This window comes from Lipophrys pholis, assembly GCF_963383615.2.
Source record: "Lipophrys pholis genome assembly, chromosome: 2".
Classification (NCBI taxonomy): domain Eukaryota; kingdom Metazoa; phylum Chordata; class Actinopteri; order Blenniiformes; family Blenniidae; genus Lipophrys; species Lipophrys pholis.
In genome coordinates, this window is record NC_137636.1 from 33,788,113 (window position 1) to 33,804,552 (window position 16,440).

Consider the following 16,440-nt stretch of genomic DNA (forward strand, 5'->3'; position numbering starts at 1 on the left):
ATGACAACTGAGACAGATTCTCCATTGGAAAGATGGACATTCTCCCATTGTATTCAGTTCGTCAGAGAACAATGTAATCCGTGTGCAATGCTGAGAAACCTGAACTTCTAAACACTTTGGTAAAATTGGAAAGATTTGAACTTCTGGCATCAATAAATCTTTAAGGAAACATAATTAACGCACAAAGAGCGCTTCTTTCCCCATCAGTGTGAGTTCGGCAATATGCTACAAGCTCATGTTTTCCTGAAGTATCTGTCTGTGGAACAGCAGAAACAACATTGTTCTGTATGAGCAGCCGTCTGTGTGACAGTGAGCAGGGACCATCTGCAAATTACAAACCGCTGCAGCAGTGAAGACGGATACTACAAAACTATCTAATAACGTCACCGACAACACTGCAGCTTCACTTCTCTCCTTTTGATCAAACTACAGCAATTGTTTTGTTTAAAAATGCTTTTCATCATTTTAATAGATTTTTATTTGTAATCAAATTCAATTACTTCACTCTGATGTACTATAAACCAGTGAAACTCCACTTGACCATCATATTACAACATTTGTTTTAAAAAGAGAAACATTCTCATAATTTAAAACATTCTGGTTGAAATTAATCATTTAACACTGAAACCTTGAAAGACGGTGCCTGTTTTTATTTCCTCCCATTTGTCAGTATTTCAAGTGTCGGTGTGAGCAGTTTATTGGTATTTTGTTGAGGTCTGGTTCTCTCTGTGGCGGATTCTAAGTTTCACTACTAGACAGGATCATGTATTTGGTCAGATTGCTGCACTGTGGAACTACGGACCTTATTTTATCTGTGTTGTTTGTTTGCCATGTAAAGTTATGTACAATATTTAGTGTGTGTGCTTGTGTGTGATATTTCAGGATTGAATGATTGAACCTGCTTTGATAAGCACTTCTCTTCATGTATGTGATACTGTAGTTTATGTAATACACAGTAAAAATGGCAGGTCTGGTTCTCCAGAAGCACATTTTGATTGTTGGTAAAGCACAAGCTATGTCCATTCAGTGCACGTCGTCTTCGTGCTGTGAGCTTCAGTTAAAGAAGAATAACAGAATAGGAACAAAGTTATAAAGAGATTGTGTGTCTTGTCATGTCATCGGGCTATAGATTACACAAAAGTGGCTCTCGCTCTGTTCTGGTTCATATCAATCGGCCGAGGCTTTAAATGTTTGCAGCATCCCCATCAAAACTTACCAGACGGAGCCGTTGTCTGCTTTTGTGATTCTGAAAGTCGTTGTTACTCATCGTGTTGCACCACGAGTCTTTATTGTGTCCATTAGAAGAAGTTGTTCGTCCCTTGAGGAGCCCCCAGTCATTAAAGCTACATCACCTCCACTGAATGTTTTCACCAGCTGCAATAAACTACATTTCAGCTATTTTAACTATCTAGTCACATTTCTGTGGTAATTTTGATGAAAGTAACTCACAAGTAATTCAATAGTAGTGTACCGCATTACAATTCAGGCACAGTAATATTGTACTGTAACTATTTAGTTTCAAATGACAGGAACTGGTGTTATGTAATGCATTCGATTTTGGAAGTAACTTGCCCAACACCTCAGTCAGGAGGAAGCCCTGCTTCACCCACACGCCTCTTCACACACACCAGCTCTGTTGTGTTGCTGTGTGACGCATAAGAGGGTTCAAACAAACATTTGCATTAAGTGTAGTTTGCGCTCTTAAATTTCCTCTTGTATAGAACGCCGCTGCGTTATTGAGCAGTCAGTTTCGGGTTTCCTCTGAAGGCTTGTTGTGGCCTGCATTTGGGCAGGCGATTAACCACCGGGTGAAAATCACAGAGGTGAACTCCTGCGAAGGGCCTCTGTGAAGCACGTCAGCGGAGCTGCTGCGATCAGACATGTTTGGCTTCTCCGTCCGTCTCCTCGTCCTCCCGCCTGTCGTCTCGCTGAAAGATGATGAATGCAGGAGACAAGTGGAGCTTGCAGCTGTTTCTCCTCCTCTCCTCTGCCATCCATCAACCTCCTCTATCTTTTCATTCTGCTCTCCCTCCCTTGTTTTCAGTCCCACCTCGTCCTCTCCGCCCCCCCCCCCCCCCCCCCCCCCCCTGTTTTTATGCAGCACCATCACCGTTAGCTAATGTAAAGAGAAATGTGGCTCTACGCATCTCTTCATGGGTTGTCAGCCGATCATAATGAAGAGATCAGACATGGAATAAGCAGTCCCCCACACGGGAGCACGAACACGCAGCCGTCACGTTAATTTACGCTCAGCAGGAGGTCAGACCTGAACATCTCACCTAGTTAGAGAAACACAAGAACCAGCTCCAGGTCAGCGGCTCCTGTCCCTGCTCCTGTTCCTCGCCCTCTCTGATGTGAGCTGATAACATGCAAACTATAAAACTCTGCCGTCTTTAATGTGTGGGTGTGTGTGTGTGTGTGCTTTGGCAGCCCTTTGGTGTGAACCAGCCCGGTCCTTACGTCATGTACACTACGGTGGACTCCAACGGCTACCTGAAGAACGCCTCAGGTAAGAACAGAGGATTGTTTACCATAACTTCCAAAGGAAAGTATATTTCTCACAGAATGACATTCCCTATACTCTGAGACGTCCAATAACCTAATGTGTACACACTGACAGCCGGCCTCAGTCAGCCCCGCATTTCTCAGGTATTTGCAGAAAGGAGGGAATGAGATTGATTTTTATTTTCTCGCTTCACTTTTTTTTTTTTTTTTTTTTAGAGATGACAGACAAAGGCTGACATGAATAGGGCAGCAAGAGAAAGGGGCAAAATCTAAAGCTTGAAAAAGTGCTGTAGCTTTAAAGAAAATAAATCATTTTGATAAGGTAACACTGTTTATGATGTTTGTGATGGATGTGTGCGCAGGTCACACTTTTCATTCCAGCTTCGCTCAAACTGAATTACTTTGTTACTGCAGCAGTAAAGTCAAGTAAAGGTGGGTTCAAGTCTGCGTGATGCCGTACAGGCACCTTCCTAATGGTTTGTGGTTCTAAAGAACCAGCCCTGATCTCCTGAGGCGTGGCCTCCTCCCCACCTGGGAACGTTTCCCCTGGAAGCTGTGAGTCCATCAACCTGACATGTTTTTCCAGCTCGGTTGAGTTGAAAGGGAACACCTCAAAGTGGTTTTGTTCGATTCTTCAGGTTGTTCCTGAATCTGTTTTGCTTTGTGGAAATGAAGATTTGTCCTGTTGAAACATGAAAGAGTGAACATGGTGAACACACACACACACACACACACACACACACACACACACACACACACACACACACACACACACACACACACACACACACACACACACACACACATGCACAAGGACTCTCACATAACATTTGAGAACAGGTTATGTGCAAACTCAGCACAGAAACGTCCTCAACTGCACTTCTGTGAGTTGTGGCGTTGGGGGATTTTCAACCACCAACCTTGGGATTGACGACGACCTGCTTCACTAACTGAGCCAAAGCTACCAGCGCTGCGCAGCACTGCACAGGGAGGTGCTACAGGTCATAGTAACGTGCACATGGATGATGGGAGGATCCAAAGATCCCCGCAGAGCGCATCACACTGCAGCTGTGACGAACTGGAGGTCAAGCTCCACCAAGGTCCTGATGGACTGGTCCTCGCCACGATTGGTCAAAGTAAAGACAAAGTCAAACACAGAGGACGTCTTCAGTCTGCTCTACACGTCACGAGTACTAACTGCATCATACACTTTATAAACTGGGTCCAGATGTATTGAAACTCTAAAACAACATAAAACAAACTATGCACACATTCTTTAACGTCAGATAGATGAAGTGTTTGAATTTACCACACCCATCTGTCTTTACATCACATTAGAAAATGTCTACATGTGCTATAAGTTTATCCGTCTTCGTCTGCAGCCTCATTACTCCAGCTTCATTATTAGTGATGGTATAATCTATAACATTACTGGGTATCCATGGGATCATGAAACTCCCTGAAGATCAGCAGCACCCTATACTATTGCTTGATAAGAAGTGGAAGGTGGGAAGACAAGTGGAGAGATGGAAGCAGACATGAGGGAGACATGTTGAGCTGTATCAGCAGCAGTGAACATATTTGATGTTACATGTTGGAAGGAAGGGGACGAGGAGCAGTGACAGCCTGGGGTCGCAGATATATATAGTCTGGGAGCGCAGCATAATCCCACTCTGTTCCACGCTTTCATGTGTCTGTTGGATTATACACACGTTTGAGGAACAAGTGGATGCATCACAGTCTCACCCCGTCTTTATTTCACTTATCGGTGGAATCAGTGAAACTAATCTTCCAACGGCTGCAGACTTTTTCATGATGTGCTTTTCCTGCGAGGTCCAGTGGACTAACCTTTGAAAGTCAGCTCATCTGTATGCAACCGTTCAAAAGCCAAGGTAACAAACCTTCTGCACAGTCCACTGCTTTAGAATATGGAGGAGGTGGAGAGACGGCTCCTACGGGCCCTTCCACAGCAGACAGTGATGGAGAAGCCACCGAGCACACGGAGTGTTGCACTGCAGCTGGACGAGGAGGATCGGTAGTTTCACACTTAAACACTGAAGTCTTGATGACATTAGAGAGGATACACACTCAAACTCCACTCGCTGTCACTGTTCTCACTTGTTTCCTGGAGGTCATTGGTCACTGGAACAGGAGCAGGCCCACAAATCAAATATCACCAGGTGAAAGCTGGTTACCCGATTCTCATTAAGTAGCGTTGGCAGCAAAGACGCACAATTCGGGCTTTTCCACCAAAAAGAACCAGGTGCTAGTTCAGGTCCGGTGCCAGGGCCAGTTCTTAAATGAGCACCGCCAAAGAACCGGTTGTTCTCCACCGTTAACGGAGCCAAGTGAGAGCCATGTCATTGCGTCACTCCAAAACGCCGTACGTCACTGATTTCACCAATGTAGCACTCATACAGGAGTAAGGAGACAGACTTTATACATCGGTTTCATCCGGGTCGCTCCATCTAGTTTGATCTGAACCTCGGCTGCAGATCAAAGAGCGAGAAAACATTGCGTCTCCTCGTCGCTCCATTGGTGTTCATTCACGTCCTTCTTGCTTTAGTACAGAACCCCGGAGTGGCCATAGAGGAAAAATAATAATAATAAAAACGAGTGACTGACCTTGGGGCTTATTTTTCAACATTTCAGCATAACATTGGGAATTTCTGCTCCTTTCACTTTATTTCTAGATGTCTGAATCAAATGTTTCAACATGGAGGAATGGAGGTGTAGAATGATAGAACGCTGCTCTACAGCCGTTTCCAATGGGAACCTACGTAAACACACACTGATTAAAGTTCTCTTTCACATGAAGCCATTAAAAGGCTCATTTTATGGCAAAAAAAATCCAAGCTTTCATTTACAGTAGTTTGTACTTTGTTTTGTAGTTGCTGATGAACCAAAAGTATCGCTTCATTATGAAGAAGTTCTGTGGGTAGAAAATGATATTGCAGCGTCTCATAGCGGAGCACAACGCAGCCTCATGCAGACCTCAGCCTGCCGTCATAACGCCATACAAGACCTGGAAGTGAAGTTAGTTGTAATGATGTTACCATGAAAAGCCTGAAAAAAACAACAATGGAAAACTGCTTCTAAATGATAGATCCGACGCCACTGACAGACAGCAGAGGAGCTCTGCACCTCGAGAGCCACGGCTCCACGATCGCGGATTCAATGATCTCGTTTCCTCGTATTATTAACTTCAGGGAACTACTTATTATATCGTTCCCACGTGTCTTTTTATATTTTTTTCTCTATAACCACTCCGGGGCTCCGAGTTTGCTGTAGATTTCAGAATGCCGGTAAAGAATCTTTTCCGCCTCGTAGGTTGCGATGACTCCAGTGATGACTCCGCCCCCAGCTGATGATGTGTCAGGCGTGTCTGGCCCCGCTCTGGTCCCGCAACGATGTGGGGCCAGCTTAGCACCAGTTTAGCCCCTGATAGGCCGGAGCTTTGGTGGTGGAAAGACAAAGAACTGGGGCTAAATCTGACCCTGGCCCCGAACTAGCTCCTGGTTCTGACTGGTGGAAAAGCCTCCTGTGAGTCTGAATCTCTGGCCGTGTTCACAAAACAACATTTACAGTGAAAACGCATCGTGTTTGCATTCTAGTTTTAGAAAGGTTTTGGATTTAGACTCAAAACATTTGGAAAGCAATGTCTGTTTCCACGGAAACGGCAGAAACACTGACAAAGATGGAGTTTTCATGCCAGAACACGAGTTTTCACTGTTGGTTATTTTTGTAATGAAACCACACACAGACAGACGACCAAGTTGGATTGTTATTACGGTGACTGTCAAAATAAAACTACCAAGTCCCAGGAGAAGATGGACTGAGAGTCATGACACTCCGGAGGAAACTTTGTTGTTATTGTCCAGCTACTGAACGTGTGCACAACTACTATTGAAGAACCTTACCAGAAACCGTGGTGCTCATGCACTTATTGTGAAAAATTTCCATTTTCTGCCGTTTACATGTAGACAAAATCTTGGAAGCTGTTTTCAAAAAGTTGTGGTTTCATTGGTTCTGATACCCAAAAGCAAAAAAATGTTTTCCATTTCTCTTGAAAACATTGCCATGTAAATGCCGCCTCTGAAAACTGCAGAACTCGAGAAGTGACAGCATTAGTGGAAAACTGGGAGAAAAAACATCTGATCTTTGAGGAATTTTCAGTGTATTCTGAACCTGAAATGTTCTGTATGTGGCTCCTGACTTAAAACGATCTTAACAAGCCTTCTTTAAAAGCTTTGCTGTTCTGTTAGTATTGAACTTTTTTTCTATTCCCTCAAAAACACAATGGACATTTGTTTGCAGGCTTTCTCTACATTTCTATAGCTTTGGATGAGATTTGTGAAGGTGGCTCTGGGACGGCTTACTGTCAGTTAGTGCGCTCGTGCGTGGTAACTATGTTTACCAGTATGAGGACGGCAGTGTCTCTCAGCTATTTGGTGTTTTCTCTTGAGATCAAAAATGGTCTGGAGTGAATGTGGTGGGATTGTCAGTATTGACAGGATAGTAGGAGAAGGGTTAACTGAATGCAAGCATAGAAAAAAAGGCAGATTGTCTTGACTTTCTGTCATGAGAGAGAGAGAGAGAGAGAGAGAGAGGTGATTTGAGTTTATTTATTCTGTTATTCGGTAGCTTGTGGCTCGGGCAATGATGGGTTATACACACACACACACACACACACACACACACACACAGAGTCTGGACCACTCCACTGGGGCTGTACAATCTTCAGTTGCCCTTCACCCTGGTGAACAGAGAGAGTGCAGAGTATAGGAGAAATGATCACATCCTGAGCAATAGAGATGATCTGTACAGAACAGAGGAGAAAAAGATGAGCAGACATTAGTTGGAACATAGAAATAGCAAAGATGAGGGGATAGTTTGGACGATCAGAGAGGCTCTGCTAACGTCACCTGATTCCAGCATGTTCCAGTGGTCTTGTCTCTGATTTGAAGAGTGAAGGTCAAAGCAGCTCTGCATAGTGTGTGCGTGTGTGTGTGTGTGTGTGTGTGTGTGTGTGTGTGTGTGTGTGTGTGTGTGTGTGTGTGTGTGTGTGCGTGCGTGCGTGCGTGCGTGCGTGCGTGCGTGCGTGCGTGCGTGCGTGCGTGCGTGCGTGCGTGCGTGCGTGCGTGCGTGCGTGCGTGCGTGCGTGCAGCCCCTTACTAAGCAGGTTGGATGGATGAGCTATTCTGACAACAGCACACCTCATTATCAGCTGCCTCCTGCTGAGGGGGGGTGAATAGCAGAAGTTGGTCATTAACAACCTTTTTAATCTTCTCACACCTCATTCAGTGGATAAGTGGACACACTCCGGTGCTGAGCAGGAGCAACTCAGCAATGCTGTTCTGTCCCAGTTCACATCAACTCATCCAGGACTGTCAATCTTCACAGACAGAGAGGATACTGACGGGGTACTGACAGGGTACATCAGAGTACTGACAGGGTACAGCAGAGTACTGACAGGGTACAGCAGAGTACTGACAGGGTACAACAGAGTACTGTCAGGGTACATCAGGGTACAGACAGGGTGTAGCAGTCCAGCATCCTGTTCAACAGTGAAACCTGTTTAGCTGCTATGAAGTAAAGCGTCATTCCACCTGAATGTCACTGACAAAATCTATATCGTGTGATGTAGCTTCTCACAGTCTTACTTCCCTGTTTACACATGTTCTGAAATGAAAGCAGTATGCTTTTATTGCTGTTTGGCTGTTTGTGTCCATGACAGTGGCATTGTCAGTCTCTGACTATGACACTTTTTGAAAAGAGCTTTCAGTTTTCAACATTTTCCAAATGCTCCAATTTAAAAAAAACAACAAAAAAAACAACCAATCCCATCTCTGTGGAAAAAAGAGAAAACTCAGCATTTCTGTAATAATTTCTTCTGCACATGTGCCCTGAGGTTGTTGTCAGTAGTTTTTCTGCTAGAATTTGGGGCGGTGGTGGCTCAGTTAGTGGAGCAGTGGACTCTTAATCGGAAGGTTGCATGTTCGATTCCTCATCTCCCCTGCCCACATGTGCACGTGTCCTTGAGCAAGACTCTGAACCCCCACACTGCTCCCAATGGAGGATTGAGCTCTTTACAGGGCAGCCGCCTCTATTGGTGTTTGAATGTACCAGCTCTCCTACATTTACTCCACCATCATCTCCATACATCAAGTAACTTCTTCTGAGTTTCTGAGCTAAATGAAGCTTCACTGTTTGTGTGGTTGCTTTCTAAAAATGTCGCACCAACTAGTGGCCCAGCTTGTTGACTAGAGCAATTTAACCTTTCCCACTTACGTTGTCCAGCATGTGTTATTGAACTTTTATCAGATTGTCTGACGTCTACTGTAGTTTGCTTTATACATTCTGATGCGGTTCAGCTGGACTTCCTTTTATTTCCATCATTAAGTCCACGGAGCACCGGTTCAGAGACTCACACATGCTTTGTCTGCTGATAAAATGTGCACGGGAGTTATTTACTGGAGTTAATCAGCCTCTCAGTATTCTCACAGTTTTGGTGCCTGACGCCATCGACTCAGCAGGATGTATTAAAGATGAAATCGTTCATGTGTTTTAATAGAAGGCTGAAAATAAAACTTATAAAGACTTGGAAGCATATGCAGCTTCTTTGTAAAGATCAAGTTTTGGTTATTGCATCTTTGTGTCTCCACCTCAATTTATGAATTTGCCACCAATTCACAGCAGTAACAAAAAGAGCTGTTTCATCTGAAACCCACAAAATGCTGTTTCTATTAATCTCTTCGTTGAGAAGATAAATATATCACTTTGATTGCTGCTGGCTGTAAGCCGCCATGACATTAGCCTGTATGAACCCAATATATTTGGCTATTGCTGCCAATAAGCTGGAGTGAATAATGTCATAAGGTAAAAAGAAACCAATGAATGCTGTTCACACTGCGTCTGTGGAGCCACAAAGTACACTCCCAGGGAAAAGAGAGGGGAGATGCATGTGAAGATAACAGTTCAAGGGAGTCCAGAGAAAGTGAAGGAGTGAGCGCTCGTGGAAAGGAGATTCATAACTGGCCCAGATCAATGTGGCTCTCTGCAGACTGTCCAATTAAGCTAATGAGTTCAGGGCATTAGCAGCAGCTCACACACATCACATAGACTCATTTAACATGCATACATAACCTTTAAAAACACATGGCCATCCACAGCAGCTCGTCCACGAACATATTGATCATTTTCTTCACCGTTAAAACAATTAGAAAGGCCAAAACAACCTTTAAATGTGCAGCCTGAAGCCTGTTTCACTTCATGTGGTGCTGAGCCGGGGCCGCAGTGCACCCCGGCGCTCATCAGGTCAACAGTGAGTGTCACTCCGCTCTCAAACTCTTCTAGTGCCACAGTGAATGGAGGCAGTCTGGAAATAGACAGCGGGAGTTGACGATATAGGAGCAAGATGGGAGAGTAGGTGGATGAGAGAAATGAAAAGGGTTGAGAGGGGAGAAAATGAGAGGGAGCAGAGGGCAGAGCTGAAAGCATGGAGTGGTGCTGCAGAGAGAAAATGAGGGTGGAACAAAAGACAAAGAAAAGAGATGTGAGGGCAGAGAGATGACAAGAGCAGAAGGAAATATTGGAGAGGTAACCCTCCACAGAGACGTATAGAATTACTATTGATCAGGCTCAGGATGCTTTTTCCCTCTCCCTGTTTTTCATCCCTTCACCTCCCTCTTCCCGCTTCCTGCTTCCTGCTTCCCTTCACCTTCCAGTGAGGTTGAAGAAAACCAGAGAATAAAGTTTGTGAAAACCAACCAAAGGGAAAGTACACAGCGATGATTTCAAGTAAAAACACAAAACCTCGGTTGTGTTCTGAGTGTTTGTTTACACGACAACAGTGCTCAGTCACTGAAAAAGAAACTCTCTGAGAGCGGCTCCCAAGGTGGAACTTTTTGAAGGCGTTCGGGTTCCGTCTCCGTGGAAACAGGCGAAAAGAACTCTTTCTGGAAACGCTGAGGTACATCACGGTCGTAGTAACTCGTTGTTCCGCACATGCTCAGTCGCTGGACAATCAGAACAAAGTTTCCTCCGTCATGTCATGACTCCCATGTCCATATTCTGCTTCGACTTGGTACTTTTATTTTGATAGTCATTGTTAATAACAAACCGACTTGGTCGTCTGTCCACTAGAATGTCTGTGTTCTCCCAGTGTGAATGTTTAGAGCAGATTGTTCTCTGCTGGATGTGTGTGTGTGGTTTCATTACAAAAACAGACAACAGCCCAGTTCGTGGCCCAACATGCCAACTACTAGTTTTTCAGAGTTCCTGCTATTGCCTTGTAAACAGACATCTTTTTCAATACGTTACCGTCTAAACGTGAAACTTGCAAAACTTAAAAACAATGCATTTTCACTTGAAACGTGGAGTAAACTGAGTCTTGTTTCATTTGATATCATAACGTGAAGACATGAACATTATCACGACACTCAGCGTCACCACATAGTTCAGGCAATGTCCTGAATGAGGACGTTATTTGGACGAGTCCCAACACTAAAACTGGTAACTTCCCATCAAGCGATTCTGTCTCGCTCTACATGCACAAACGTCCCCAGCAATGAATCCTCAATTTTTATTCCCAGATGGCCAAATCTCAAGTGTGTGCCATTTCTTTTTCTTTTTTTCTCCCCCCCCATTGTCTGACTCGATATTGAACCCATAAAGATGAACTCTCCCAAAATATCATTTAAAAGTTTCCCCTTCTTCCTGCGTTCACACTTATCAGTGCTCAGGCAGCACGGGGAGGCTCCCTGGCTCAGTTGGATAGAGTATGACTTCATTTGGCGGACAAGTTTTCCAGAATAGAAGTCTTTATGAATGCTTCTGTTCTGAGAGAATGCTCCAAAATGAGGCCACGCTCTTACATTGCTCATTACTGTACGCTCCTAAACTTCTCCACCACATTCCACACAGGCTGTGTGCTCCTTTGGACGGTTTCCTCCAGCACTGCACTCGCCAAGCCTCCAGCATTGACGTTCCACAGAGTTGCATATAGAGCTAGTTTGTCTTTGTATTGATTTTCTTTTGTATCTCCATTGTTTTGCGGTTTCATTTTCAGCTTTTTTTTTTTTTTTTAATCTCTGAAACGCACTCAACTTTCTCATGCGTGCGTGACAAAGAATTCCTATTAGCTGTCTTTTTATTTGCTCCTTCACACAAACTGTCCTGTATGTCAAAGGTCTCAGCTGATGTGTTAACATGCTCCACTGGATGGTGTCAGGGACCGAGCAGCCATTAAAGCCAAGTCACCAGACACACACACACACACACACACACACACACACACACACACGTTCTCAATGTGTGGATGTGGACAGCGCTGTATTGGGACTGGGGGGGTCTCTTGAGGCGAGCCGGGCTGTGGAGGTGTCTGCCCCTCATGGCTCTACCCACATCACAGCAATTTGCTCCTTTTATCACCATCAGGGGAGCAAATGGTTTCTATGGCGACAGCCACTAGGAATTTGTCAGATTTTTCTTTCAGTTTTGAAACCCTCGGTTGTGTGCGTACGTGTGTGACATATTTTTTGTTCCTGATTAGTGTTTAATGTTGAAGCCATGTCTCACGTCTGTTTTATTTTTATAGTCCTCATTTTATCATGACTCTAAATGGTTAAACATAAAAATCCTGACCGGAGATTAAGGGATGTGAATATAAAACCTCAGCGCATGCACACACACACACACACACACACACACACACACACACACACACACACACACACACACACACACACACACACACACACACACACACACACACACACACACATACACACACATCCTCTCCCAGTCTGTCTTCTACTTTTATTGTCTCAGCCCCAGAAACATGACATTGAGAGATGAAGTTACTGCATCGATCAGCCAAATACTCGCATTTCACATCTCAGTAATTGCTGTCTCATGATCACGACAGGCTTTTTACACAAACTACGTTTTTATTTTTGCAAATTTCTTTGAGTTATTAATAGTTCTACGCACAATTCCATGCATCGGAAATTGATGACATATCAGACATATCAGTTATGTGAGTAGTTTATAAATGGTTCTAGATGAATGTGAGCATAGTGGCAAAAGTTGTGATGTGCAGGGTGGGCTGAAAAAAAAAAAGTATTGCTTCCGCCCAAAAAACCCTTTTTGGGTTGTGAGAATTGTGTTCTTGAAGGGAATATGTAAATGTTGAATGTAAACAACCAAAATAAAACTTCATTCATGACCGGAGCTTCTGCAGACGGTTCTGTCCAACCAGCTGATACACGGAGACTGTTTGTGCTTTCCGTCCCTCAGATGTAGTGAAACTAGTGTTCAGCTGTCAGACTGATTGTTTTGTTGTATTACCATCAAGTATTGAGTGGTTTTCTGTGGAAAGGTATTTTGTGCTTTTCTGATGAATCAGTGTGACGTTAAATGTAAAAAATACTATCAGCCCATTCGTATAGAAACCGCAATCGAAGAGAAATGCAGTGAAGGGAAAGTGAGATTTAACAATGGTACATGTGGATCAGTCTCAGCTCAGAGCCAAAGGAAACAACGATGACACATGTGAATCTAACTTCTGTAAAAGACTTTGAGGCTCATCTAAACCTCCTGAACTGGAACTGTTAATATTTTAGCTTTGAATCTTACTAAATGTTCTCATAACGGGGTTAATGCTCACTGCGTCAGGGTGATCATGGACAGATATAAGGAAATCAACAGGAAGAAAAGCCAAAGACGAATAAAATTATATTTATCAATCCACTCAATATGTAAAATGTACCTGTGAGTTTCCTGATGCTGCAGAAATGCTGAATTACTGTGAGAATGAAACTAATGCTCATCTGTGACGTGTCACCTCAACTGTTAGTCATGAACTCTGTATTTCTACAGATTTTCAAGCCAGATAAATAGATTTCTTGTTTAATTTCTTTAATTGGTAATCATCTTTCTACCAAAACAGGTTTCACATTTAAAATGACGCTCACACTACTTGTGTATGATGTTGATATATTATCTCATTTTTACCGTGCAGCAGTTGTTCCAGCCATTATTGCTTTTTGTTTTAACTTTTTGTTTAATCAGTTTTACATTTTCACGCCACTTTATTAAATACGTATACTCATTTAAGTTCTAACTGTTTTAGTGAGATTTAGTTTTATAAGCAATTCATACCTCCATAGTAGCTTTTCAGTGTCTCCACATGAGAAACTCGTATAAAACCAGTATTGGACACAGCAAAACCGAATGAGTCTCTCCCTGTATTTCTCCTCTGAGGCATATGTTAGTTTTCTGAGAGCTTTTATACTCAGAATTTATGACATAAATTTATTTCACCAACTACTGAAGTGATTTGTCTCCTCGAGCTCTGAGATAACATTTCCTGTGAAAGATCTTCTTTTTTATAATGTTTATGTTTATTTACAAAATACTTTAGTGATGGGGTCACTATAAAGGACATGTGGAGTCACTATAGAGTACATGTAGAGTCACTATAAAAGACATGTAGAGTCACTATAAAGGACATGTGGAGTCACTATAAAAGACATGTAGAGTCACTATAAAGGACATGTAGAGTCACTATAGAGTACATGTAGAGTCACTATAAAAGACGTGGAGTCACTATAAAGGACATGTAGAGTCACTATAAAGGACATGTGGAGTCAGTATAGAGGACATCTAGAGTCACTATAGAGAACATGTGGAGTCACTATAGAGGACATGTAGAGTCACTATAGAGGACATGTAGAGTCACTATAGAGTACATGTAGAGTCACTATAAAAGACATGTAGAGTCACTATAGAGAACATGTGGAGTCACTATAGAGGACATGTAGAGTCACTATAAAGGACATGTGGAGTCATTATAAAGGACATGTAGAGTCACTATATAGGACATCTAGAGTCACTATAGAGAACATGTGGAGTCACTATAGAGGACATGTAGAGTCACTATAGAGGACATGTAGAGTCACTATAGAGGACATGTGGGGAGTCACTATAGAGGACGTGTGGAGTCACTATAGAGGACATGTGGAGTCACTATAGAGGACATGTAGAGTCACTATAGAGGACATGTAGAGTCATCTGGCTGCAAAACTGCCAGGTCAGTTTCCTTTATTTTTTCTTTTGGTGTAGTTCTTTCAATGGTGGACTTGGGACTGAAATCCCCAGTCCCAAGTCCACTTCTCTCACCTCCAGTCTGCCTCCAGTCTACCTCCAGTCTGCCTCCAGTCTACCTCCAGTCTACCTCCAGTCTACCTCCAGTCTACCTCCAGTCTGCCTCCAGTCTACCTCCAGTCTACCTCCAGTCTACCTCCAGTCTACCTGCAGTCTACCTCCAGTCTACCTCCAGTCTGCCTCCAGTCTACCTCCAGTCTACCACACCCCCATCAGACCATGCATGTTTAAGCCACTGTGCGTCTCTGGATGAGCCTTGGAGCACCAACTTCTTGAATGCAGTATACATTGTAAAGACCTTTCCCTCTGTGTGGGCTTAGAATTCAGTGGTAACGAGAACCACACACACACACACACACACACACACACACACACACACACACACCAAGGCAACTGCTTATTCTGCTTTAAATCCTCTTTGTTTTCTAAAAGATGGATTGCAGGCTGTCAGTCATGTGTGCAGGATGGGAGTCTCTGCCAAGGCCTCCACTGGCTCTGGTACTGACAGATAGGACACACACACACAAACACACATACACACATTTCATACATCACTCTGTATAATATCCTTTGCCAAACTCCCTATGTTGTGAAATGGCTTTCCTCCAACCATGGCCATGTTTGTTAGCCAGGCTACACACACACACACACACACACACACACACACACACACACACACACACACACACACACACACACACACACACACACCTAAACCCTGCTGAGAGGCTGCTCACCTTTAACCTCTTACTGGCAGGACTTTGAATGTGAGTCTGCAGGATGAATCCAACTGAACTTCCTGAGGAGCAGAGTGTAAAATATTTATTTTCAGGATTGCTGCTTTCCCATCTGTGTAAGCATTGATCGATGGATACCAGTCCACGGTTACAACACCTCTTTGGTTTGGGGGTGTTTAGTGACATGTAATTGCAGAAGTACTTGAATTTAGCCACTCTGGGTGTGAAGGCTGGGGTTGGGAGGTCGTCGGGATGGGGGGCTCCCCCACTGCCTTGCTCCTTCTGGTGGGCGTTGGGAGCTTCGGAGGTGGCTGCCACTGTGCCTCCAGGTCTCCGGGCTTGCGACCGTTCTCTGCGGTCCTTCGGGTGTCTGGGCGTCACATCCTGAGACCCGTGGTTTGGGGTGGTGTCGGTCTGGGGAGCTCTGCCATGCCTGGACCAGGCTTCAGGACTCGTTTGGTATCCCCACCTGCATTGGTGAAAATCAGTCCGACTCTTGACAAGACCCACAGACCTGCAGAATCCCCCCAGGACTCTCTGGGCATAGTTGGAAAACTGGTTAGTTTTATCTGTCAGCTTGGTGGAGATCTAGACCACTGGTGCCATTGTAGGCTTAGCACTTATATATTGTGTGTGTGTGTATATATACATATATATATATATATATATATATATATATATGAACCCCGCTAGCTCAGTTGGTAGAGCATGAGACTCATAATCTCCAGGTAGAGGGTTCATGTCCCACGCCAGGCGCCACCTTCCCGTGGGCTCACCACCTGCAGGAAAGGTTCTTAATTGGTGCAATGTGATCTGGGTGACGGTGCTCAGACTGCCACCCCCGGAAACGGATAAGCTGGAGAAAATGGATGGATGGATGATGATCACTGATTCTCCGAGAGCTGGGCGAGATGGAAATGTGAAACTGAGGTGGGAAAAACAAATAAAAAGTCGAACTGTTTTTACTCTTGGCTTTTGGTTCTCATTAGGTTTACTCTACATCTGTGGACTCTTACATCACTGTCATCAT

General features: G+C 43.9%; 1 protein-coding gene across 1 annotated transcript in view; it reads left to right on the top strand.

Moving 5' to 3' along the window:
• itfg1 (integrin alpha FG-GAP repeat containing 1) overlaps window positions 1-16,440 on the top strand; it is a 213,321-nt gene that overhangs the window by 164,817 nt on the left and 32,064 nt on the right. Inside the window, exon 14 of the mRNA XM_080458012.1 lies at window positions 2,431-2,509. Coding sequence (XP_080314138.1) covers window positions 2,431-2,509 — 79 coding nt within the window. The remainder of the gene's footprint in view (window positions 1-2,430; window positions 2,510-16,440) is intronic.